This window comes from Branchiostoma lanceolatum, chromosome 4 (assembly GCF_035083965.1).
Source record: "Branchiostoma lanceolatum isolate klBraLanc5 chromosome 4, klBraLanc5.hap2, whole genome shotgun sequence".
Taxonomy (NCBI): Eukaryota; Metazoa; Chordata; class Leptocardii; order Amphioxiformes; family Branchiostomatidae; genus Branchiostoma; species Branchiostoma lanceolatum.
In genome coordinates this window covers 31677534-31705060 of record NC_089725.1, presented here as the reverse complement: position 1 = coordinate 31705060, position 27527 = coordinate 31677534, and the positions used below count along the sequence as shown (strand labels likewise).

Sequence of the window (27527 nt, the reverse complement as noted above, 5' to 3'; positions counted from 1 at the left end):
TCATAGTCTGCAGAGGTTCAAAACAGTAAAAAAAAACTTTCGCTGCAGAGCTATGCTGATTATTCCCCCCGCCGTCCCAGTGACACAGCAGTGTCGGATTACCTTAAATTCCAATTTCCATCGCTCCCCTAACGATGATTTTAGACATGGACCACCGTCTCGCAATTTACTGCCGAGCTTGTCGGGCACGCAGAAGGGCCGTTAATCGTGATTAGCTGGTGGATTCAGGTTAACGAGGCCGGCTGGAACATCAGGCTTGTCTCAGCACGGCGGGGTGATCGGGAGAACGCGCAGGGATAGTTTGAAAATTGGGTCCCGGACTTGTGGTTGCCATTTCGGTCTCCGTGTGCCATACTGTTTAAGTAATGATAATTGCTGCCATCAAGATTCACTCTGGATATAGATTCTCTTGTTCCGGTAGGGAAACTGGATGATCAATCAATCAATCAATCAATCAAAATGGTTTATTCATTATAAAAGGCATTGCAGACAAAGGCTGAATTGTGCCCTCTGTACATATTGCACTTGGTTTTCACCATCAAGACATTACACAAATCATTAAAATTATTTACAGTGGTATTAAAACAATTTCAAAGCATCGGCATTAAGTTCGTCTATCTGATATCCGTTTGCTTATCATATAGACAATTTGATCCAGCTCATTTTGTAGCATTCAGGAGCCATAATGAGCATGTTTCTGCATTGAGCGGATGGACGATGTCATCCAGTGTCACTGGGTTTGTACACACAATTCAGACCACGGCTGTATGGTCACAGCCCACGTCACATTTTGATATCCTATTGTTTTGTCCGTGCTTGTGAATTAATAAAAAAAAAATCCACTCAGACGCTCCCACGACTGCAGATGCAGAAACCAGTGGATTATGGTGACTACTACAGTAGGGAAGGAGGCTTTGTCTAGATAGCAGGCCATGTGAGATGCTACTTTTCGTACGAACATATGCAAGTATTAAACGTACACACCGGAGGAGAAATACTAGATGGTATACGTTTAACAGCAGATCCGTGTAATAATCACAGGCTAAAAACACACATCCGGACGTGCATTTAAGCACAGCGGGCGCCACAGTAAATCCTTGCGTGCCTTCATAAAGGCGATGGGAAAAAGTTACGATACCTTAATTAGAGCGATTGAGGCGTTTAGAGCCATGACGTTCTTTTCCCCCGGGTCCCCAGGGACAATTTCTGCTGAGTTGACATAAATCTATGGTGATGTCTACTCGGGATGATGCGTCATGCATAATGAGGCACCAGGTAATTAAGGATGTCGGCTGTAGGGCCTGTCGCCGTTACAATAAAGATAATACGTACACCTAGATGATACCAGAATGCTCGGGAGAGCTACGAATATGTCGTGGGATGAGGAATACAAAACTCTATGGCAACCTCCCTAGACTAACTAACAAAATCAGACAAAGGCGTATGGAGCTCTCTGCCAGTATGTGCGGCACTCTGGACTGCTTGACTGGTAGCTAGCGAGCTTATCCTGCGGGAACCAGTCCAGGGCAAAAGGTTAGACCCAGTTAGACGGCGGACTACCCTAATAGACACTCTTGGGAGAGACACCTGGCTCAGCGGACTGAGGAGTACAGCAGAACTGAGATCGCTGATGGGGGGCAGGGATGAGTGGTGTAGGGGGATCCAGCAGGCTCCCCAAGCAGACCCTACTTTGCCCCTGATGGGGTCATATGGGGGTAACAATGATGAGGATGACATTTGAGGATGTCCTTGACTGACCCAACGATAATTTCGCAGGTGCTTTGTTATTTCACCGCTGTGATTGGTGGGTAGTTGCGATGAGGAGATGCATGTACTGAGTATACATGTCAACGAAGAGGGGAAAGAAGCCAAGGCAATCATTACATACGGGTTTCTGTAGCTGGGAAAAGTAGGGCTGGTCTGTACACAGAAGTCTTTTCCATACTCGTTTTTCAACTTCTGAAAGAAACATTAGAAACTGCCCCAACCTGTATCGTTGATATTTTATTTCCTTCCTCGTGACATCAATGTAAAGTAGCCTTCTGGCCAAATTGAGCTCCTCGTGAATAAAGAAAGGTTCATACAAACGTTCCGCGTACCGTACAAACAAGAGTTCAAAGTTTTAGTTTAGAGCTATAGCAGCAAATGGTTCAGCACCAAGGAGAGCGACCATTGTTATCGGTAAATAATTTCCCGTAGTAATTAACCGGCCGGAGCACCCAGGGTTAGGGCTGTGTACCTGAACCCTGTACCTGTACCTGTAAATTTGTTTAGTCACAGGTCCGGACCTAACATCTGGTGTACCTGTACCTAAACAAACTAAAACACTAGTGGGCACCATATTTTTAGACTAAAGGTAAGTGAATCACATGTTAGAGATGAAATATTTTGATAACCTTATAGTTGAAAATGAAGAAAACTTGCACATAGACTTGTTTTAAGATTTGAATACATAAATCCTCACACAAGGCTACATGTTTAACTTACAGATAATTGACCAAACTCGTTTGGATAAATGTGCAGGTCCGCACTTGTACCTGAATATATGTTTAGGTACACAGCCCCACCAAGGACAGATGCCATTGTTATTGGTAGATAATTTCCCGGGTAGTTTAGCGGCCGAAGCACCAAGGATAGAGGCCATAGTTATTCATAGTTCAGCACCAAGGACAGATGTTGTTATTCGTAGATAATTTCCCGCGGTAGATAAGAGCAGAGGAGACAGGAAGCTGGCGTATCTAAAATCAGCCATCTTGTTCGCATCAGCGTTAGATGTCAATCACTCCGCAGGCTCCTGTTCTCCCTCATTTCCTCCAGACCACAGGAAATCTGCCTGTTTGATGAGTGATGTGGGGTTGAGGGATGTTCCTGTGGCTCAATTGGTAGCAGCTTCACAGCCTCATAGTTTACCTCCTGTTTCCAATTAAGTTGGGAACTTGCAGACTCCGGTTCAAGTCCCTGAGTCAGGACATCTCGGGTGGGGCTGCATCTAAGCACCACAAGGGTGTGCAGTTACCCTACATGGAAGGCCCATCCACTCGTGCGGAGCGTGTGTGTGTGGTCTAGTGGTTAGTGTCGCTCGTCCGACTGGAAAGGGCCACAGTCCGTAAGATGGGACTTTAAGTTGTGTTCATTGTACATGTGCTTGTCAAAAAGAGCTAGGGGAGTTTCCCCGAGCAATGTACCTGTAAATACTGCACATATCGTCTGTCTTCTGTCATCACCAATGGAAGATTAGCTCAACTGTTCATTGAGTTCATTATTCTTATCGAATAGAGCTAAGGGCAATTTCCCCGTACAATGAACCAGTAGATACTGTACATAGCGTCTGTCACAACCAGAGGAAGATTAGTTCATATCTTTATTGACCTGAACTGATTCAAGATCACTTTCACCATCTTTTCGTCTCTATAACACACGCGCTGTCGTCTCTTCGGATGTGTCAGTCGTGATCTAAACTATTCATAAGATGTCCTGGAGTATTTTTCTCAAGTTACCGAGAGTCGATTTCTGAGCTTTATGTTAGATCTTTTAAAGAGTATTGTATTTCCCTGCATAAAGCCCTACCGGTCAGGAAATTGCGGGGTGTTTTTTTTTTTTTTCGAGCAATTTTACCACGTGGCAAAACATCTCCGCAGTGTTTCCTTACCCCAGGATCTTACGTATGCAATTACGATGGCGCTGCCAGGCTCCGGAAAGGAGTTTATAAGCGAAACCTAATTCCCGATCTCCTTCCTTGGATAAACGTGATTCCAAATGTCACCGGTGTTTTGAGCGTCGATTTCTGGTAAACACATTAAAGGCTGCGATGTCCCGTTACGCCGCAAGGCAATAAGATACCTTAGAAAGTAACTCGTGTTATATCCGGGGAATCCCGGCATCTTTGACGCACTTCAGAACATTTTGAAGACAGAATAAAGACATTGGGGCCGCTGCCGGACGGGCCACCCACGCAGAGCGGTTTGTATAACAGCTCTAAAGTACTGCCAGATCCCGAGCTAAAATGGCTCCTATCGTCTTTCAGCTCGTTCAAATAACGGTGAACGCTGTTTGCTTTACTCCCGACGCTGAACCCGAAGGCTCAACCTGTATGTGACCATACCAAACCGATTCTAACGGTTCAATAAGTAGATTGTGACCCGCGACATTATGCACAGAGATTTATTTACAGAGTTTTGAGTCTTGCAAAAAACGATTCAAACATGCAGCGAAGTATCACGATAGATGGCCTTATCTAGACACTAATATATGACAATAAAAAAAGGCAAAGCAATTGAGGTGAAGCATGATGCTTTTTCAAGCAGCAGTGCAGTGCGGCTTCTCTACGGCTCACGTTTTCAGCCAAGCACACCGGGCCACCTCTGGTCATCTCGATAAGTGTCCTGGGTTATTCTACGTTCCTTATATTATAGGCCGGCTTTATGTCCCCAATCCTTCGCAACGTACCATGTAATACAACACAAATCCATGTAGCCTACAACATCTACATACAGCAACAACAGGAACGAGTGATGAATATTGTTATTGGTAGATTTTTAGAAGTCCTCTCCGATACCTGCCCACGAGTGGGCGGTGCTGCTGATCTGAGTGTGGGAGACAGCGGGACACATTTGCACAGCGGTTTTCTCGTTAAGGCGCACAAATTACCGCACCCCGAGAGCGAAGATTACAATTTATTTCGCCACCGTCGACCTAAATAGAAAAGTCAATTGAGAAAGAGTAAGCGTGTTAAGGCGCGATGATTGCGTGCTCGCCCACACGGAGAGCCCGTTTATTTGAGTCGCGGCAGCGGCTGATGGGGAGTAAACATGTGTGAGTATTTCGCACCGTGGAAGCGCGCGGAGCAACAGGCGGGGACGAGCGGGGAATACAAATGTCCCGGGTTCTCTGCGCGAGGCAGTGCGGCCTGTACTGTACCGTTCAGCAGTGGATATTGATGAATAATTAATCGCTTCACGAGGCCGGCGTTTCGGAGATAAGTGGATACTAACCGCCGCTATCTTCACACAGCACGGATGGATGGATGGATGGATGAATAGATGGATAGATAGATAGATAGATAGATAAAATAGATAGATAGATAGATAGATAGATAGATAGATAGATAGATAGATAGATAGATAGATAGATAGATAGATAGATAGATAGATAGATAGATAGATAGATAGATAGATACATACATACATACATACATACATAGATACATACATAGATATATAGATAGATTTGAGTAATCTAGTAGGGGTATTTCGGTCAAGGATAGTCGTCTGTGTTGTAGTAAATCTGGCCAGACATTGCAACGTTTTCAAACGGGAGAGAAACAATAAAATATGTCGTTTTTCGCCCGCATCTGATCTTGTTCCCCTTCCCTCGCCGCAGATAACCCGCTCGCCAGTGTTCCTGTAGTATAGGAACGACTGGAACGGAATGCTAAGTAAGAAGCGCGAGAGAAATTCGCATTCTGTCTTCTTCCCATCAGTTCAGACCGAGTGCCAGTGGATGGAAGATTCCCTTGGCTGGGTACAGGCTGCCTTGACGTCATCACCCAAATTTCTGGTCCCGTGAAGAAGATTTGAAAGGCGATACGCGGCATCATGCAGTCGGGACGAGCGGTCGTCTGACGTCAGAAGCTTGGTTTGACGAGAGCGGAGGCGAGGTTGCTAGGATGGTTGCCAGGCAACCGATGAAAGGCACATGCGTCATCGGCCGCTGCCGTATAAATATCGCCTGACGAGCTCCTCCTGACAGGGACCAGCTCCGTCAGTCGCTCCAGCCAGCACTCCTCCGGTCGCTCTGAAAGCGCCCAGGCGGCACAACTCGCTCCACGCCCCGACGGTCAGCCCGGGACGCACCGGTACCGCTCCGACCGAGACCATCCCAGTCTGACTTCTTGCGCATTCCTTTCCTTCATGGATACGTCCAGTGCGAGTAAGTTATTTTCCCTTGCGATCTCTTACAATTTTTCTTTCTTGTTTTATAGTTTGATAAGACAGGATAAAGAATTCAATTTTTGACAACTGTTCCCATCACGATGAAGTGCAACCAGTTGCAGAATGCGTCCGATTTTATCTGTTCTCGTGGGGCCTGTAAGATGATAACACGATTTCGTCCGGCTGAGAAAACAAGTAGGTCGCACGAAGCGCTTTACTTGGCCTTGAGGATGATGCGTGCAGACGCTCAATCGTTCCGCCCCTGTCACGGGTTGAGCGCGCGGAACGGCGACGTGATTAGATCACATCTGGCCTCGGTGATGAGTCGTCTGTGCTACTGGTTGACTCAGATCTCCTTGCTGCCCAGTGTTCACGGCTTGTCTGTTTTCCCTCCCACAGTTCGGATGATGGTGCGACTCCTGTGTCTGGTGGTCATCCTGGGGTGCACGCTTCCTTCCTCCTGGGGATACCCGGCCGCCACCCTCCACCGCCGGGCCAGGCGAGAAGCCTCCGCCGCGCCGAAGCCTCGCCCAGCCGAGAAGAGGCAGGCCCCTCCCCTCGGCGGCCCCGGTCAGCTGGAGGAGAGCCTCCATCAGCTGCTGCGGCAGGCCTCCCTCAACAAACCCGCCAAGCCCGCGCCTAAGATCAGCGCATTCCGCCCCAAGCCTGCCCAGACCCTCCCCAACCTCCCCCCGCCAAGCTTCCAAAACCTCGACCTCGGCTACCTCCTCGGCCCCGGCGGGAAGGACAGCGTCCCGCAAGTCGCCCCGCCCCAGTACGTCTCCGCCCCGAAAACCAACCCATCAGCCGCGGACCTGCAGGACTACCTCAGCCTGTTGTCACAGTACCAGCTGGGCGGAAACAACGCCGCCGCCACCGCCCCGAACCTCCTCGCCGCCAACTACCCCGCCACCACCGCCGGCCAGAGCGACCTCCTCCCGCCCGGCGCCTACCCGCAGAACAGCTACACGGCGGACGACTACATCGAGGAGCTGGAGGACGCCGTGTCCTACATCATGAACAAGCTGTACCAGTACCAGGCCATGAAGCAGCTGGACAGCCAGTACGCGGACTACTACCAGTTGCTGCGCGAGATGCCGGCCCCGCAGACGCGCGGGTTCGACTACGACGACTACCTGGACCTCCTGGACCCCGCCCTGTACGGAGACGAGCCGGCCTACGAGCAGGACTCGGCGGCCTTCCGGGAAAACGAGCCCGCCAACGACGAGCAGGAATCCGCCGAGGGGGAAGAGTCCGAAGAAAGCAACAACGCAGCCGGCAGTGGAGACGAGAACTCGGCCGGCGAGACTGAACATCCCAACAAGGCGGCGGAGAAGAGCCAGTGCGCCGAGGGATCAGACAGTAAAGACTGCGACAAGAAGGCTGCCGGCAAGGCTGACCTTGTCAGTCGGCTACACAAAACCAGAGACTAGACCTAGCCCGCCTTTCACGTCGTTTGTCGGTCTAAAGTGTGCCACAGGTGTGTCACAGATGAAACTGTTCCCCATCAATGAACGGACCAAACAAAGATTGTCAGGGAGGTTCTCTCAGATAGGACACGTGTAAAAGATTCATTCCGATGTAGGCGTTTGAAGTGAGTTATTGTCCAATTGACGATTGCTGGCGATTGTGGGTGAGTGTTGAAAATGACCATGTATATTTTTGTAACATAATGTAAAGAAGATTGGTTGTTATCTATGTTGAAATAATCAGAAAAAAATTGTACAGAAGAACGGCAAAGTGAGGATTCTGCGTAATCCGAAAAAGTACGAGAGAAGGGGAAGCAGCCTAAGATTCAGCACCCAGGACATAACTAACACCATTTTGTGCTGCATATTCGGAGAAACTTTAATATCAGGAATATCTTCATCATATTATCAATGTAACGTTACTCAAGACTAACATATACAAGAAGACAAGCACCTAGTCTTTATATGCCTGTATCTGTGTACGTTATATAGCTGGCTCATTCTGTTGTGTATCTTGAATTCATGGGATTATTTTTCCTGTTGTCAAAAGTCGACCAATCGCGGCAAGCATAAATATGTTTAATATTCAGAATTCATGTGTTTAGATATAGGATTATGTCGCTTCACGTTGACAGAGGAAACGTTGCGTTTCTCACACCAGTTTACACGGACGACGAAAGCATGGCTTCCAAACAAATCAGGCGTTTCCAGTTCGCACGTATATTTTTGTAAGGACATGTTTGTACAGGAGATGTTATTACTATATCCACGTGACATGTATATCCGGGGACGAATATGTTGGCGCAAACAAACAAGTCTGTGCAGATTGTCAAGATTTTATCGCTTATCAGAGGAAATAAATAAACGGACGACGATTTTCGAGCCGAGTGTGTGCCGTGAATGGAGACGATGTCGTTAGCTGGACCAGCCGGATATATCGGTCCATTCTCCGGCTGCATTTGCGGTTCCACGGCCTTTTGGGAAACTAGGAAAAATCATCGATATATCTTCGTTCGGCTTCTGTGCTTCTGGAAAAAAAACTGCTATAATAACAATGCCCAAACATTTGTTCTGTCAGTTCTAAATCAAACGAATATCAGCTTCGTGGTTGTATTCAAAGGACAGGACCCGCATGTGCAGCCTTAGCTTTGTGCTAGGAATCCATTAAGATATAACCGTCTCCTTCCATGCGCCGAGTCCGACATTCCCTACGGCAACTAATCAACTCAGTCCTCCTTAAACTTGTGTCTCAAGACAGAGACCCTTTAGGGGGCTAGAGCCGGATAGCAACTCTCGCCAACGGGGCGAATGGAAATTGTTTAGGCCCATCAACCCACGGATACTGCCTGACACCGGTAGATCTGCTTGGAGATTACCAGGTAGAAATTCCGCTATGACATATCTAAAAAAAATTATCTCCCACCCGTAAGGCGGGTAAGACTTAGCTAACCGTGTCTTTAGTTGGACACCTCCCAGTCAGTCAGCCAGGCGTAAATGATGTAGTTGACCATTTAATGGTCCGACTCAAAAGCCCGAAATAACTGAATTGGACGAAAAAATTGCTGGCATGAAAATGATGAAATATTAAAGTCTTAGCGGTCATCTACACTTGTCCTGGCCCCTTGCTCTTCTCGTTCATTGACATTTGTCTTGTACATATGTCAATTTTGTACGAAAGGGTGCCAATCTGGACCCGCATAAATTTAACTTGCGACAATATCTACTCCCTCAAAGTATTGTCGGATCGGAAGTCATTTCCAGAGAAAGAAAGTCCTCAACCAGTAGAGTTTAGATATCCAGGTAAAAAATAACCAATAGCTAACTAACCATCCAATCAACCAACCATCTAATCAACCAGCCAACCAACCAACCAACGAACAAACCAACTAATCAACCAACCAAACATCCAAACTCACCAAATAACAAAACAACCAACCAACCAACCGACCAACCAACCAGCCAGCCAGCCAGCCAGCCAGCCAGCCAACCAACCAACCAACCAACCAACTAACCAAACATCTAAAATCACCAAATAACAAAACAACCAACCAAGCGGTTTATTTTAATCGTCATTAAAACATACCGTCCTCGGCAAAGTTGTGCTCAAGGTGGGGCCCGTAACATCGATGTCGAAAACGTTCTTCATAAAACATCACGGGCACAACGAACAGCGTCGTGTAATGGTTCTACCTAACAGCTACATCCGTGTAATAGACCGCTCCCTCGCCCACACGATCCGTATTTAAGCCTACCATTACTCCCGGGTGCGGCTATCAAAACAGCAGGCACTTATTTACAGCCCCGCCATCAATTCCCTCCTGCCTCACAAATGAGAACGTTTTTAACGTGACGTTTGTTTCTGAAATCGTCAGACTCCCCCACACACACGCTGTGAAGATTGATTATCAATTTTGATCATCTACAACCGTCGTTTGGCGTGGCCACATAGAGAAAACCTCACAAAACAGAAAGCCTGACAAAACGCATTAAAACGTCCAGAATCAACCGACCGGATCCTAACATCTGCTTGGAGAGTAGGCACAGCTAACAAAAGCCGGAGTGGCTTCACCTAATTAGAGCCCAGTCATCCCCACCTGCGTCACAAATGAGAACGTTTGGAAAATAACGGGTTCTTAACGTGGCGTTTATCTATGAAATTGTCAGACTGCGTCACAAATGACAACGATAACAGGTGTTTGACGTGACGTTTATCTATCAAATTGTCCGACACCAACATGTTTGCTACGAACATTGATCATCGATTTGATGACCAATTTTGCTGATAGAAAAAAAAAATTATGGAAAATCAGCTGGCCGTAAGGATATTGCAAACATCAGAACACGACAGCTATCGGAAAATCTCAAACGAAATAGTAACATCGAAAGTTCAGCTGCAGTACCGTAAAAAAAGCCGCCAGGGGATCCAAAATCTAATCATATGTTCCTTGTGCTAATCTTTATCAAAACACCGAATATCATAAAGATCTATCCACAATTTCCCGAGTTAAGCTGTTCACAAACAAATTAACACACACACACACAAACACACACACACACAAACACACACACATGCGCACACACACATGCACACGCACACACACATACACACACACTTGCACATATACACACACACATGCACACACACGCACACATATATATACATATATATATATATATATATACACACATATAAATAAACATACACAGACACGAAAACATAAGGCACATAATACACTAGAGGAGGGTAAGAAAAAGCAACATGAAAACGTCTGAAAAGGAGATTATGTTTGTTCCTGGAAGCATCTGTCGGTCGCGACTGTGCAAGACGAAGACCCTCCCCCACGGCCCCGTCTTAATGGAAACCTCCATCCACAGGTAAACCACTATGTTCCTCCTACTTTTTTGTCTCTCCATAAAATTCTTTCCACAAAGCCCCTACTTGTCATCTTTCTGGTTGTTTGAACAACTGATGGATGTCGGAACTGAAGACCGCCCGCGGTTAGGCCGAAATTACGTGGGAAATGGGCGTAGATGGAAAATGGATCAGGAAAAGCGATGGGAGAACGACGTCGCCACAGCCGCGGCCAGGGCCGGCGATCCGCCCACGTCAGGGCTGGAAAGTGTTTACCTCCAGATTCGTCCCTCTGAGGGGCCGTGGAAAATTGTCGAGCCGTCCCACGCACTTTCTGGTCATTAGACTGATCCTGTCGAACACCATATCGAACATATAGAACCCCCTGTTCTATTTCGAACACCTCCGTCAAAAACAGCCCTAGTAGGGCAGACAGAAATGGCACGTGTAGAGCAGGGTACGTATACGTGACAGGTTTTCCACGACATTGGCTACATGCTCAGCTAGGACAAAATCGAAACGAAAAAGCAAACAGCTCGGACACTCAAGGGGAGGGAGCTTGTACCACATTCCATCTACTACAAAGCCCGCTAGTACAGAGTTCCGTCTCTTCGGAAACTAAATACTTGAAAGTGAAGAGTGTTCACTCCCAGATTCGTCCCTCTGAGAGGCCCGTGGAAGCCGTCCTACGCACTTTCTCTTCATAATGTGATGGAATTAGAACAAGAGCGAGGCTCGGGTGTGCGTAGGCGTTTGGACACCGTCAGCTGTTTCTGGAGTTGCTGAAACAGGGATTACTCTAGCACTGGCGACTTTGGAGTTGGAAAGTCTTTTTCCAAGTTTCAAGGGCAAATCATCGTAACCACCTAGCTACCCCCCACCCCAAGTATTTTCTCTGAGACTACCCTCCATCATTGGACCTTGGACTGACCGTCCAATCCGAGGGACCCGACCGTGCCAGTAGCGTGCAAATCGGAGTCCAGAACATCGACGACGAGACCAGCCTTCGATTCGAGCAAACGGCCTTGTGGGCGCTAACCACTACTCCATTGGCCTAGCATTCACCCTATTCTAGCTCCAGTTTGCTCCTCTGATCGCTTCCCTTTTATACTGAATTCATTTATCTATATTAGTTAATATGAATATTTAGGGTACTGGATCAAAGCTTAATTGTACTTTGCCAACACACAAAAAAATGGCGCTCCAGTCTTTGTCAAGGAAACAGCAATCATTTTGTTCCTTGACAAAGACTGGAGCTGATCAGTCGAAAATTTGGGTGTCCAAATTTTGTGCTGGCAATTTACAATTCAACTTCCATCCAGAATTACTTCTAGCAACATAGATGAACTTTCAAGTGAATAGCTAGGGTAGTCCCTTGCCGAATGTTGTGCTGCATGATCAGAGCTGGAGCTGGAATAGGGAGGATACCAGACTACTACACCATAGTGACCATACCGTACCGTACCACACAACCGAATGAAAGCATCAGTACTGACATGACTAGACAGCTCATCGCTGTAAACGACTCTACAGATTGGATGTAGCAGAGCTTTTAGCGCTGTTTAAGCAGCAGGTCACCGATGTGTACGTGCGAAACGTGCGGACGGTCTCCTTAAGGTATACTGTAAATGCAGAAATATTCGCGGTGGTTTTATGTTCACGGTTTCGCGACCGTTTCATCGCGAACTTAGAACCACCGCGAACATTTTTGTCCAATACTGTAGCAGTATGTGACTATAGCGCTACCGCGATATCAAAACCACCGCAAATACTATATTTTTCCCTTAGCGCGAAATAAAAACTACGCGAACTTAAAATGCATTTACAGTAGATCATTCTTTGTCAGAATGGCTGAACCGGTTTCATGCACGCAATACAAAAACTGAATTTTCATCATCCCCAGACGGATGTACAGTACTTCTCCGGCTTGTTTTGTAGTCTTTTTTCTGCGTTTATATGTCTATGTGGTGGTGCACAGTATGAAGAGAGACACGTACTCAACATAGAAATCGCGTTCGGAATAGACACATATAAAACACAGAACGAAGGCCTACAAAACCAGGTGGAGCCATATAGATGCTTGGAGATTAGCCTCTTCGTTACCTAGCCAAATATACCTGATTAGGTAAGCCCGCGGGGTTCCATGATGGCTCTTAGAGCACTTAAAGCCTCGGTGCAACAGGGCGAATTTCAGTCGAGCGTGTTTTTCTTGGAAATGTACCCCCATCACATTGGGCGGGGTCCAGTGACCTGCGAACATCAGTCGATCTAAAAAAAAAAATTGCAGTGGTCGCGAAGACACCGGCTGTATTGTTTATTGTTTATTATAATTGTTTATTGTTTATTTGCATATGTACAATATAAAACAAAGATAAATAGAGCAAAGAATACATGCAGGGGAGGCCAGAAGCCTATATGGCTTTTCGGGGGCCTCCCCTCAACCACACAAAATGGAATTTTTACACAATTATATATAATCGAAACTAAGAAAAACCAACGAAAGAAGAAATTGGAATTGTAACATAAATCCTAATGAAACAAATGAAAAGAAGAGGAACTACAAAGTGACTTTTGAGTTGTAAACATAATAAGTATTATAATGAATAACAATTTATAAAGAAATAGGTCAAAATTATACAAAAATAACAGCCAAATTGCAGCCAAAAATGTCACTTAGAGCTCGCAGACTCGACTGCCGAGCTATTTTACTGCCGTGTAATGCCGGCTTGGGGAGATGTCCCTGCAGCTCAACTGGTAGCAGCCTTGCAGTTGAGCTCCTGGTTCCAATTAGTTGGTAACTGGGAGATCCCGGTACAATCCTGGGAAGGGCACCTCGGTTGGGGCTGCACGCGTCTTTCGGGAGGTGCCTCGAGCACTTCTGTGCTACACCTGATGACAGCTTAAGGATCCTCAACATGTTCCGAAACACGTAATTCGTAATTGACTCTTGTAATGATTCTCTTCATATTCACGTACCCCTTATATTGACAACAGAGATGCCCATAATCTTATGAGAAGAAATTTACTACACGACAATTGTACAAGGTATGACAACAACTATTAAAGGAGTCCTAAACTCTAGAAGGGAGTGTTATTTTCCACTAGATTATGTATCAATGAATACATAACCAGACTTTTTAAGGAATTCCGCTTGTGGTGAATTACACAAGGTGTGTTTTGTAAAATAATATGTAACTCACTAAACCCGTGCAGACCCTACCCATGTATTCCCTATAAGTATACTGACTTCTTTCATCGTGAATATTTTTGGCATGAATGAGGGGGGTTAAGCACAATAAGAAGGCCAGTTGTTGATAAGATATAAAAAAACACATAACAAGACTAATTTTTCTTAACCCCCCTGACATATTTTGTGTAACCTAACCTTTGTCAGACCTTGTCAGGTACATTGTATTCAGGCATAGGCTGAGGATGTTTAATTGAATTAATTAGAAAATAGAGGATCACCCGGGGAATTTAGTAGAATACTCAATGCTTTTTGATGTGCACGGGACTAGTGGCTACTTTATCGTATAGTGTAATAAGTATTCATTTTTACTTTCTAAAATTATTATCTATTGGAAAATATCTCCCCCCCCCCTCTGGAGTTTAGGACTCCTTTAATCAAAGTACAAAATAGAGATATAGATTGAAACTTAACATCTTGATTACTACAACAATAAGGGCTAGCATAAGTCTTTGATATGGTGTTTCAATCGAGTGGGGCTAATCATGTGTTTTAGTATTTTTAAAATATTTCTTATATATTTACCTATTTTTGTGTCGTTTTATACATTCATTTATACATTTCATTCGTTATTACCTTGTGGTTGTTTATCCTTGCCCTTTGATGCCGTGGTCGTAAGCAGTATCACTTGACTGCGGCACCGCTTTCAACTGTTTCTGTATGCATATGATGAAATTTTAACGAATGTACCATTTGTTTCCTGACCCCAATCTTCCTGCCACGCAACCGGCTATTAAGATAATCGCGCCCCGCAAATATGAATAATTAATACCCCACTCCACCGGCCGCCATCTTTGTGTTTTTGCTCCCAGAAAGGCCGGCGCAGCTAACATTGAAGGTAAAGCAAACGTGTCATCATCGGGGTTTCCGAAATCGAATTATTGCCGTGAAAACAACGAAAAGCCGGGGCAAGACAGGTATGTTGACTATCTTGTCCCGTCCCTTCGCCCTGTCCGTCGTGAGTGTGATATATCGCCTGTACGTGTAGATGACTGTCTACGTCACCAGCGGTCGTTTCCTGGGCTGAAAATTGGGTCGTATAACATCAGGGGTTTACAATGGTACGTCAGAGGCAGAAACGACTTAATGAGATGTGGGCTTAAATGTGCTCATTTCTGAACTTGAGCCTTTGTAAGACGGAAAGGTTGTGGCGTATCTAACGCTTCTCGGTGCCATTTTGTTAGCCATCCTGAGGGGCTGTGGAGAGTAGAATTCTGCACAAATAGGGTAAATATTTGGTCAGGAGAGTGAGTCTGTAGCAAGGGTAACATTTCCATCCTATGGTGGCTTGACTCCCCTGGCAAATAATTCTCCATTTTTGCTAAATTTTTCCATATTTCAGTCAGCGTCTTTAGTTTGGTGGAGACTGCCATTTTGTAATTCTTGCGCAACAGTGAGTATGGGGCTGGAATCCACCTTCGTGTGTGGGAGGGGGGCACACATTTATGAATCATGAATATGCTGTGCTTTTCGTCAGTCCCCGAATTATGCAACGGGCACAGTATGACAGAGTAACATGGGTTTTTTCAACATGCATGTATGCTTGATTTGCCTTGCAAAAATGAACATATTACGATGAAAAACACTATGTAGACACGGTGATGTAAACAACCAACTGAGCGTGTCATATCCTGCAGTGCAATTCAGTTGAACTTTTCGTCTAACAATAACTTGAGAACGTACTTTTTAGTCTGGCCTGCTCCTGACATGTGCAGTTTGTTACGCAAATTGACAATTTCCTTCTGTTTCTGTTTGTCCATGTAACGTTGTATTGTTAGTGCGGCTGCTTGAATAATGAATACACAACGTTTGAAGCCCCCATGCCATATCCAGATGGTGCTTATGCTGTCACCACCAGTGATCGTTTCAGTAAGAGGCTTCCGTGTTTATGTTTTGTTACAACGGAAGAAAAAACCTCTAGGTACCCCTGGCTTTCGATTCAAAATGGCGGATTCAGAGCTAGCCACAATAATGTTGTCCTCTGTAAGGACAAAGACATAACATGCCTATTGACTGAGCTGTATAAACACGACAGGATATATTCATTGTTGTCTTTTGTACTTCAGAAGGGATATAAGAGTGTCCACCTTTACGAAAAAACACCCACGGGTGTTACCGCACGTAAGCTAAACGCACGTTGTGACGTCACGAGGGCAAACAAAATGGCCGCCTAGCCTCGGTACTGAAAGGCGATCAAGCGCTCTAGTATAAACTGCACCTGAGCCCCAGTATTTGTTTTCACTTTCCGTAGCGACTACGCACATATTTACACGGGCTTTCCTGTGTCCACATTTCTCACAGCGTTTTCTCGTAACCTGGGTGCAAAGTTTGTCCTTAGCGGTCCAAAAAACAGACGGCGTCTCCCAGACTTTTAAAAAAATTAGAAACGTCACACCGTCTTCTTCTGTATATATATAGCCATAAATCAGACGACGTGACCAAGATGGCGGCCGTGAGACTCCTGCTGTTCCTCCTGCCGCTGGTGGTGGCGGCTCGCGCGTTCGACGACCGGACCGAGAATGAGGTGTTGTCGGAGCTGCGGGACCTGTTGGACCGTATGGAGGACTACAAGTCGGTCCGGGGGCTACAGCAGCCGCGGGTGGAGTACCCTGCCGAAGAGGAGCTGGAGATACAGGGGCCACAGAGCATCACAGGTGCGCATCTACATGTTTTCATACATCTGGTATTCTTTGTAAAGGAATATGTGGAAAATACTGCAGGCCGAAATGTACTGTAGAGAATACTGGAAGCTGGACTTTGTATGAACTTCAACTGGTTAGAGTGTATGATTATGATGATGATGTTAATCCATATACAGGAAGGGTAGAATTTCCCCTGTGGTGACAAAACTCCCCTTATTCTCCCTTTCAGGCCAAATTCTGTCATTTTAACCTGCGGTACGTTGTTTGTCTGGTGGACATAAATCTACTCATGGCGAAAGCTTGAAAAAATGATGTCGTCTTCTGTAATTTATGAGTATGGTTAAATCGGAATACAAGTTATGGAAATCATACATGTCTAGCGTCGGTTGTTATGATGACGTCAGGACATAGTCGAGAGTAAACAAATTGCTTTCCGTTTTAAGCAAGACGAGCACGGTATTGTGTAAAATCCTGTTATGGTTATTTGCTCTAGTTTGTATGCCTATAGGACGGTGGAGGTGGAAAGGAAGGGGGCATTGACAATGACATTGATCTACACACACAAATTATGCAAAATTCATTCGCAATGTTGTGAATCATCAGAAGGAATCGACAGGAAGCTGCAATGGGGCTAAAACGTATAAACTTATTTCAACATTACCAAATTACCTGTGAATTACGTGTGCACCAAGGAAATGTTGACGTCATATTATCTGGGTACTTTTTCATACGTCCTGTATATGTTGCTATCATGTGACCGGATATGGAAGACGTCATGTGACCGGATAGGGAAGACATGTAGTTGTACAGCTTATCGCTGATTTCCCTTGACTATTATGCAACAATCGTAACTTTATGCCTTACAAGGCAAACATACACGGGACTTTGATAAACTTTGAAAATGAAATATTTGTATAACTATGTATGTACGCCACTGCAGTTCTAATCACGTGCTTTAACCCACCAATAGGCGCCTTAGAGGACACACATGGTGTCTGCCAGGAACTTACCTAACCTCTAAGTCTTTAACCCTCAAACATGGCGCACGATAAATTGCATGGACTATATAACTCTTATCACTTATAATCGCACCCATGGCCAGCTGAGGTCATACATACATCCCATAATTCCCTGCAATACACATTCCACAATACACATCCCAGATAGCTGACTGTTAGCAACAAGCATATAAACCTGTCATGTTGCCTTTGAGAGTACAACAGCTGGTACAATTTGATCCGTATATTTTCATTTCTTAAATTATTAAGAAAGACTCAAGTACTTTGTAAGACGGTGTGTCTTTTGCAACTTCTGTAAGAAGTTTTTTCTATAACTTTTTTGTGCAAATTCATGCCCGTAGGCAAGGGTACAAACAGTAGAAAATGTAACAAGGGTAACGTTACAAGTGTCTATTCTATGCATCTAACTAATATTTCTACATATATACAACATTACTGAGGGGTTTGATTTTGGGGGCAGTGGCTGATGAAAAGCCCCACGATTTTAATGATTAGTGGGTTTTGTGATAATTCTATCATTTCAAATACCCCCCCCCCCTCCCCCCTCCAGGAGGCGCATCTGAGGGCGTGCAGCACCTGGGTCCTGCCGGGAACATCCCCAACCTGCTGGCAGCCATGGTGGAGTCCGACAACAACCGCAAGCCGGACGCCTACCCCAACCCGCCCAACCCCTGCCCCAAGGGATACACCGGTATGGTTTCAACATATCTTTTGATGTTACAACTTTCACAATACAAAATGATTGGATACATAAAAGATTGCTTTGTTATTAGAGATGACACTGAAACCTACTATTAGCCCCACCTGATTGTAATAACATATTGCAGATGTATTTACAGTTTAGTATGTAGAATTCTAAAATTCGCTTTTCAATTTCTATGTTGTAGTTTGTAGTTGACCGTACATACGAAATTCACTTCTCTTTTTCTTGTGCCAAGAAGGTTATGATTCTGATAGCGTGGCTTTGTGATTGTGTTCGTGGTTGAACACCGTACCTCGAGAAGTTACGGCTCGATTTTCATGATACTTGTATGTGATTGGGTTTTAACCCATCGAAGAAATTACAGGATTGTGGTAACTTACTGTTTTCTCTGAAATGGTCACGATTGAAATAAGATACAATACGTTTCTGTGTACCAGTATTCGTATTATTAGTTTATCTTGCTGTTTTAAGTAATGGTATTCGATCTTCTGCATTCAGAGCCAAGACGACCCCATGTATAGATTGATTTCTCCGTATGTGCAGATAAGCACTGAAAACAGAAAAAAAGAAAAATACCAATACTTCGCGGTATAATAGAGGATTTTAGGCGTTTTGCCCATTGCCCTCTGTTGTTCGTAGCTTGTTTAGCCTTTTCCATCCCCGCTGCCATCTAATATAAAAGGCTATATTTTGTCTACATTCAACAGATCTTAGATTTCAAGAAGTCCATCAATAAAAAACTATTACTCAGGCGAATTCAATAACCATGCATATGAAGGACACAAATCAACACGGAACCATTTTTCTTCGAAAACATGTACAAGCAACATGACAGCGGGGTATCGGAATATTCCAGGTACCGCCCACGCGTGAAGGCGCGTCAGGGTACTCGGTGGAGAGGTAGTTAAGAGCCGTGTGGGCGGTCAAACGACGTTACAATCCGCTCCACTACCCGGAATCCTAGCCTCTACCAGGCCCCGCGGATGAGTGGAAAAAAAGTAGAAATTGGCCAAATAGAGTGAAAAGTACAAAGGGAGTCGGCTACGGAGAGAGGGTCCAATATGCCAGAGCGGCAAACTGTACCCCTATAGCAGACTACATAACTCCTCCTCTTGCATGTTTTTCTGTCTATTTGGCCAATTTCTACTCTATCCATCAGGCGAAATCTGTCTGCTGTTTTACATGCCTGACATGACGATCACTCAGCTGGCGTGCTACAGAGTTTGTTTGTACAGTTCTTTTCCGACCATTGAGCCACTAAAACTCTTGTTGTTGTCCTTCAAGCTGTCCTTCAAGTCATACTTTTAGTTGCTTGTGTATCATATTCAAATTAAACAGTCATAGGTCATAGAAATGTAATCCTGTCGCTTATAAGTCACTCAAGGGATGTCTGTGTAGCTCAACTTGTAGCAGGCTCACAGTCGACATCCTTGTTCAAATCAGTTGGTAACTTGGAGACCCCGGGGTCAAGACATCTCGGTTGGAGCTGTATCCATCTTTAGGAAGGGATGTGAAATCGGGATCCCGTGTTCGAGGAGGTGTCTCGATCACGTTAAAGGGGAAGGGCTAGCAACCCTCCCTGTAAAAATATTCCCTGTTACTAAAACAACAAGGAAACTTGCTGACCTATGTCCTATGTGCCACTGGGCACTACAAGAGTCTGAACGAACGAATGAACGAACGGTCACTCAACGGTCTCCATTCAGTGGAAAGTAGAAGCTTTACTTCACAATGCGGTTGTCAGTCCATGTTGCCTACGACAAATAGTGATAGCAGTCAGTCGTGCTTTTGCAGTCGAGGACGATTCATGACCAGTGGTTTGGGTTCTATGCCTGGGCCGATGGGTCTGTGGTTGGAATGCGCACCTAGATTCACGTTCATTTTCGGATTCAGGTCCAGAGGTTCAGGTTCACAGGTACGGACATATCTGTATCTGTATCTATATAGAACAGAAACATATCTGGCACATCAACAATTTTTTCGAGCTTTCACCATTTAAAAGATCACCAAAAGACAACGTCTACTAAAATGAAATAAAACATATTCATTTATCTGTATCTGTATCTATATAGCCGGTATAACCGCCCTTCGGCGTAGCACACCAGCTTATTAGGTCCAGACATTTCCCATAATAAAACCACTATGTTATTGTCCAGTTGATATCTTACATTCACAACATTCTAAACATCTTTGTTCACACCATAATCATTATATGTGATGAGTGGGTCGGGGTTGACCGAGGAAGCTCATCTCATCAGGACTTTTCCCATAAAAGGAAGCCTTCGCAGACCTTAACATTGATGTTTCGGGGCACCATACGAAACGTAACCTTGGGTCCTTGCAGGAGATCATTACATGACAAGTTGGATTATTCCGCGAAAGCAGGAGATCTAATAGCCTCCGTTGATGCCCCCCGCCGGACATTTTGTTCCCAACAACTGAGCGCGGTTTTCCGATAGTTATCGGGGTTCTGGCGGCTGGGGAGATCTGATACAGCTCGCTCGGGCAGAATCAAATCTCGGCAGAAAACTGGTAACTTTCTGGCGATCACCTGCTTGGTTTGGAACAGGGGAAACCACCCACTCTAATCAGGGGCTTTACTTGTTGGAACAAAATTAGTTCGACGGGGACTGCAGAGGAGGCTAGAGAGCTGACCTGTTCCTACGGTGCTCAGAATGGGATCAAATTAGCCTCCACTATTCATTCCCAAGGCGTCGTGGCCAAATGCGGCAAAAATGGGATGAGTAATAGGCCAGCAAATTGATCCCGCAGTAGGTAAAATTAACCCTTCCTAACTGCAAGCGCAAAAAATTGAAATGATAGCCAATGGTCCCCTGGCAAATTGTTCTCCCTACAGCCAGCGTGGTTAGTCTGGTAGAGACTAGAGTGAAATTGCGATAGGATCAGAAGCACCTCCGCGTGAATGCGTCATGCCAATTCATCGATTTGAGATGAGATTGTCCATGTGAAATGGTTTTCGACAATCTTGCTGAATTAGTTAAAGGTTAGTTAAAATCCTCCCACACCATTATTGATGTATAGGGCGGTGCCCATCTCCGTTTCATAGCCCTGGGCCACACTGTGGTGCAATCACTGTAGCAGGGGGCTAGTCCACTGGCAGTGAAGTGTGTTTAACTTCCATACTGTTTCAGAAGTATGTACCATTTTTATAAAGTCTTTGGTGTGACTCAATGCGCCTCTTGTCCAGAGGTGTCCTACCTCGGGCTTGAACCCCAGTCCTTCTGGTCCAAGTAATTTGAACCAGATGTGGTGAGAGACAGAAGCGCAGACCACTACACCATAGGGACACCCCCGTCTTGCTGAATTAACTGGCCATTTCGACAATGTCAGCTTTCTGTCGGAGCTAAACAAATCTCGTCCTGAGAGGTTTTTCGTCAACATGGTACGACTTCAACTGGCACAGACGTCATGCTACTTGCTAAGACTGAAATTCAAGACATCAATATGGAGACGTTTCATCCAAATAACAAACTCGTATAAGTGGATCTGCCTGAATCTGCGTCATGAAGGCAGCTATCTGTTCAAACTCATCGCGCTGATGACGTCAACAACTTCCCAGCTCTACATGTAGATTATTGTATAGATAAATGTTTATTAGAAAAATCATGCCCGAAGGCTCACTGCATGTACTGTGAAGGTAAAGTAATGGAGTGCATATCACTTATTTATTTATCACTTATGTCTGATCAACTACAAGGTACGACGTTTACTAATGTGGGGTTTGACTTCTTCTTTGAAGCCAGAGGATAATGAACTGCCCTACGTTCTGCATAATGAATGAGTCTTGTGATTTTGGTAGAAACGTGGTCTTTTGGTGATCTTTTAACTTAAATGGTGAAGGCTCGGGGAAATTGTGGCAACTGTTTCAAATGATCTTATACGAGCAAGATCTGAAATCTGACGGATTTTTGTCATTATTACTAGTCTTCTACGCAAGGCAAATAATCTAGTGCGTCACGCTTCTCACATTTTGCCGCGCTTGCCGGAAATATTGTTAGTTTAATCACAGGGCGGCAGAGAGAGGTGGCGATCCTCTTATTCTCGGCACGCGTCTGCAGTTAGAACTCTCGACGAGGGGTGGATTAGATTTGAAAGCCGGTTAGAAGTTTGAATTAATTAACACCGAGGCAGATTGGACAGGATGGGAGAGTTAAGATTCAAGACACCGCCACGCGTGATGTCGAGTAGGATTGCGTTGGATTTACGTGGCATTGAATTGCTGGAGGAAGAATCGTTGATTGACGAAATCTCATGAAGGCATCGCGTGTTTGCGGAGCTCTTCCGGCTCTTTCAGTCACAAGAGATGGTTCTCTCTCCCCCTAGTGCTCCGTTTGACGTCAATGCAGGATTTGGACTTGTAAAGAAGGCGGCTAGCATCGCTTCGGGTCACTTGACAAAAGAGTCTGGTAATCTTTGAAGAGGCAGAACAGGGTTTTATCAGAACGCGAGGCGACTACATGAGTACACTGGTGGAACGATGCCCCCGTCCTGATTTACAAAGTCATTTAAACTGCATCTATAAATCATACTGCTCAAACTTTCCTATTTTCTCAAAATGAATCGTGGATGAGATTGTGTACCGCCGCGCAAAGCCATCAGTAGGTAATCTCCAAGCAGATCTATAGGTTGCATAAAGACCGTATCAAACTGACAGAGGAAGTACGTTTCACAACCCATATATACATATACAAGCTCCTTCTTCCAGTTGGATACGGTCTTTGCAATCCATTAGGCCTGCTTGGAGAATAGGTCAGAGACATAGACAGAGAGAAGAAGGCAGACTCCGCTGAATAGAACACGGCAGCCCGGCGTCAGCTCGGGTATCTTGGCGGGAGGTTCCGCGGGTCGCGACCCGAGTTTCCTCGGGAACTGCTCGCCACTGCTGCCGGGAACACGCTCCGACCGGCTCGTGCTAGTTTTTCTCGGCAAGTCTGCCAAACAGCAAAAGAGGATTTGCTTTGCATTACAAGCTCCTTCTTCCAGTTGGATACGGTCTTTGCAATCCATTGGGTCTGGTTGGAGACTAATCAGTAGGACGCTGTAAATATAGCGGCATCTTTGGCAGGGAGCTGCAGTACCATACGCACTGTTTTATTATAGGTGGCGCTGCGTGTCTGCGACTGTTCTGGTTGTAGTTATGAATTCCTAGTCCCACCCGATGCCATAGGCTGCTGGAAAGATAGTAGGAATTTATTTAATCATTATGCTTCTCCAACAAAGTGGTAGGTTGAAATCGGCTAGATAGACTGAATAATTTATTGAGAGAGGAGTTAGCGGGCCAGAGAAGAATAGTTTGCAACCTACGGCGTATCTCATTGCACTGCGTCACATTACGCCAAATTGATAAGGTTTCCCAAGTGGCGCCAACCGGCGAATTTCTGGCCTGCTATTTTGAATTTCGCAAAACGCCACAGATGTGCAAATCTCTTTTTGATGAATCTCCATCATTGTACACTTGTACAAGCCAACGAATTTGCCCTGGGCTGTGTGGAGAGAAACAGCGACAAGCAATGGTGATGCTGATTGTACACTGGCTTTTGATTCAGTGGCAAGATATCCAATCAAGTAATCTTGTATCCGATTTGGAGCCGAAACTGAGAATGTGACGTTTCGGGAGCGGACAAGTGACGTATTTTACCCGTGTGACCGCAAAGAAAATGAAATTCGCACAAGTTGGTGAAATTTCCAAGCGCAATTTAGCTAGCCTGGAATGAACGTTAGCAAGCGATTTTTTTTGAGCCAGCAGTCACTACGGAGGCTGGTACTCAGGCTACAATTTAGCGTCCAATCAGATATCCGCTTTACTCCACTGGCATATCATTCAGTCATGGCCAATTTCTACTATTTTTCGAGCAACCTATGGAGCCTGATAGAGACTAATGAATGATTATGACTTGAAGTTGTGTGTGTTTTGTTGTCTTATGTTTCGTTCCCGCAAACTGCCCGGCCTGGCCCCGGTTTGGAAGTGGTCGACCCTATCATTACAATGCACGTGTGTCCACTTCATACCATTGATGATTTTTTTTCGCCCTGTCCACCCTGCAGCTGAGGACGGCTGTATCGAGGACATGCCGGACACGGCTGACTTCAGCCGGCTGTACCAGGCCCAGGAGGAGGCTGTCCGCGGGGGCCAGGCGCGGGCTGCGCCGTACAGCAGCCCGGGAGTGGCCGGTGGCGCTCCGTACGGCAACGACTTGGACGAGCTGGAGTACTACCTGGTAAGGACCGACCATGATAAACACGTCTGGTGTTATGTGTTATATTTCATTTATGTTTTATTCATGTCATACCCACCCGAGAAAACACACATTTCGCGAAAAGTGACAGAAATTTTGTGTCCTCCAACAAAAATTGTAACAACATCAATTCCAATGTCCGAATCCGGTATTCGAATTTTCGACAGCGGCGCACGCGAAGCACGTTCGAATCATTGGCAACTTGAAATAAAATGTGTTTCGTCTTCCACCGTGTTTGACATGCAGTATTTACAATTCTTTCGCACACAGGTACCTTTTTGTACCGCCCCCTCTCTGTTTCAAGGAGGTGGGCATTAATTCTAATTTTGCTAATTGCTGAGCGTAAATCAAAATCATCTAGTTTTCCATGGAATATGAAAGACAAGTAACGTAGCGTTGGTAACATTCTTTTCAACTTATAACGTGAACAGACACATCCACCTATCTACACACACATCCCCCGAACGAATAATAATGTCTGCATATCGAGACCGTAGTCACCCCATACAACAGCACCATCTTGCGATATCTTCAATAATTGCAACCATGGCGACAAAAGCAGGGGTGTATTTTGTTTGGGCTAGCCTGACCATATCACACTCATAGAAACCCTTCCACTAGCGCTGGTCAGAAGAGGGAGGCCCAATCAACCACTAACAGTGAGAGACTTTGTAACAGATGCTAGGCTTTATATTTGCCAGGAATGTGATTATTAATTGGTGCTTCAGTTTTTTGATACGAAGTTATGGTGTTCATAGAAATCAATCTGAAGCAAAGTTTAACTGTAATTTCCAACACAAAAATCCATTTACAGAGACGGATTGTTTGCTCGAAATCACAGTTCAACTTTATTAGCTTCAGAGTAGATCTTAATGTAGACAATTACTACCGACGACTTGTTCTTTTAAAAATCACCAGCAATGCGCGGCAACTAACAGTTCATCAGCTTGTTGGACTCGGACGCTGCTTAGATGCGTGAGGAACTTCAAATAAAGAGAGGAGACGAGGAACCCAAAATTCTATAAAAAGGACTCATTCATAAACCCTTTACATGGAGGTACTTATAACCCTTACGGACAACCTAAAGTATATTTAGCGCTTGCTCACTTAGTTTGACGCAGGTTTTCGCTTAGAGCAATTAGCGAGTCCGGATCTTAAATCACTTGCCGTGGTCTACATGCGTCATACGCGTCACCGCTCGAGACGATAGCCTTATTTCTTACCGTCCGTGCGTCAGTACCGCAAATGGTCATTCACACGTCACACGGCGTGACGTCACAGACTGTGTTGAGCTCCCCATATCGTTTCCTGGGATCAAAGGCTTCCTGGTTTGATCTCATGTGGGAAATATATGATTGAGCAGCTTGTCGGGGACAATACGTTTACGCATGTCTGTTAAGAAAAAAATATGCCATCTTGAGCGTTTGCTACAATGTGTATGAATAGTGTATTATGTTAACATTTATCATTGTGCATTGTACATAGATTCTTGTCCTTGTGAATGAAGCGCGAACTCTGAGGAATCATGACAAAGCTGAAGACCAGAATGCTGAGAGATGTATTGAATCTCCAAAACCTAGGAACTTTGTGTGTACGTCTTGTCTGGACAGTTTATTAATAGGAGAACGTGTAACGTTTCTTGCTGTCTCTGTTTTTCTTACGCAAAAAAATTGGGCCTCTAAAAGAAAAATGTACCATTGACAGATTATCTGGTACAATAAGAGAAAAATGTCACCACCTCCTTCCGTTGCCTACGTGTACTGATAACAGTTGTCGACTGACTTCTAAGGTTGCCGAGATTCTCAAACACCAACATCCGAACGCCAAGGTGACCTTGAAGGTTAAGAAGGTACAAGTCGTCAAAACATGGCGGAGAAATCGGGGGGAGATAAAAACGGCGCGCCTGTCATCACCCAGACACTCCGGCAACACGTTCTGTATGTCAGCTGGGGACAACGTCACGATCTACGTCACGATGTTTGCGGAAGATTGAATAATCACAGCTCGATGCTTGTTTGGGACGACGTTTTCTCTGATCATCATCGCGAAGCCTTCAGTCCCGCCAAAACTTCCTTTAGGTTCGATACTACTGGGAAATAATCGCGAGAGAGTAAGTTTATTTGCGTCAAGGTTAAGATGTCTGACTCTTTTTTTATCAATGAAATTCAGCGAAGGACGCATGAAGCATGGATGCATTCACAAAAATGTCATTATGAAACCAGTCGTATTTGGACTGTTCATTTTCCAATTTCGTCTTCCATATGTTATGTGGAAAATATCGTGATGTTAGCGTCTTGCAACTTTAAAGTTTGTTTTTCTGATTTTTGTTGCTTACAATCTGAAGCTGTGGTGTACACAAGCCGTAGAACTTGGCCGGGACAACAGTTTCTCTGTTTTTACCATTTATCTTTTTTCTTAAGTTCCAATTACAGAAACGAACATTGAAATTGAGGCAGGCGGAACATTTCGATAGCGTCCAGAACTGGCCCACAATGATAGCTTGCTTGCAGTATATGCAGTTCCGTATCGGTATGATAGGCGTCGCATGTTGTGACACCGATCATAGTCAGAAACATCCACTGCACGCTGCGTGCTGTATGAAACACACCAGGTCCTCGCCATGCCTCACGGATAAAGAGTAATCCCCTGTCGCCAGCGAGAGTTTATTTTTCCCGCGCGAGGCTGGTGAAGTCTCGGACGGCAGCCGGTGCCCGCGGGCGGCGGGTTGAAGGGCGGGGAGTGAGCGGTGCGGTCTGTAGCAATTCCTTAGGGCCCTGTCACACTTGTGCGTATATTCCTTTAAAATCTTCCAACCCACTCATCATTGAAAGTGTGGGACTTTTTATTTTCCACTGCTTTCAGAGAAGAAATCAAACCCCGCATTAGTACCGTAGATATAGAAACTTAC

At 45.1% G+C, this 27527-nt stretch overlaps 2 protein-coding genes across 4 annotated transcripts in view; both read left to right on the top strand.

Moving 5' to 3' along the window:
* The first annotated feature begins 5727 nt into the window (after window positions 1-5727).
* LOC136434032 (uncharacterized) lies at window positions 5728-8281 on the top strand. Its single transcript, XM_066426687.1, has 2 exons — window positions 5728-5928; window positions 6330-8281. The coding sequence occupies exons 1-2, from the start codon at window positions 5910-5912 to the stop codon at window positions 7361-7363; spliced, it is 1053 nt and encodes a 350-aa protein (XP_066282784.1). The 5' UTR covers window positions 5728-5909; the 3' UTR covers window positions 7364-8281.
* Window positions 8282-14757: 6476 nt separating this feature from the next.
* Window positions 14758-27527, top strand: part of LOC136434030 (neuroendocrine protein 7B2-like) — a 35297-nt gene continuing 22527 nt past the window's right edge. The window contains exons 1-4 of one of the 3 annotated variants that reach the window (XM_066426686.1): window positions 14758-14836; window positions 16417-16652; window positions 18210-18350; window positions 24429-24601. In XM_066426686.1, coding sequence (XP_066282783.1) covers window positions 16442-16652; window positions 18210-18350; window positions 24429-24601 — 525 coding nt within the window. In that variant the 5' untranslated portion in view covers window positions 14758-14836; window positions 16417-16441. Of the gene's footprint in view, window positions 14916-15131; window positions 15226-16416; window positions 16653-18209; window positions 18351-24428; window positions 24602-27527 lie in introns of those variants that run through there. The other 2 variants (XM_066426684.1, XM_066426685.1) reach the window with 2 other exon arrangements.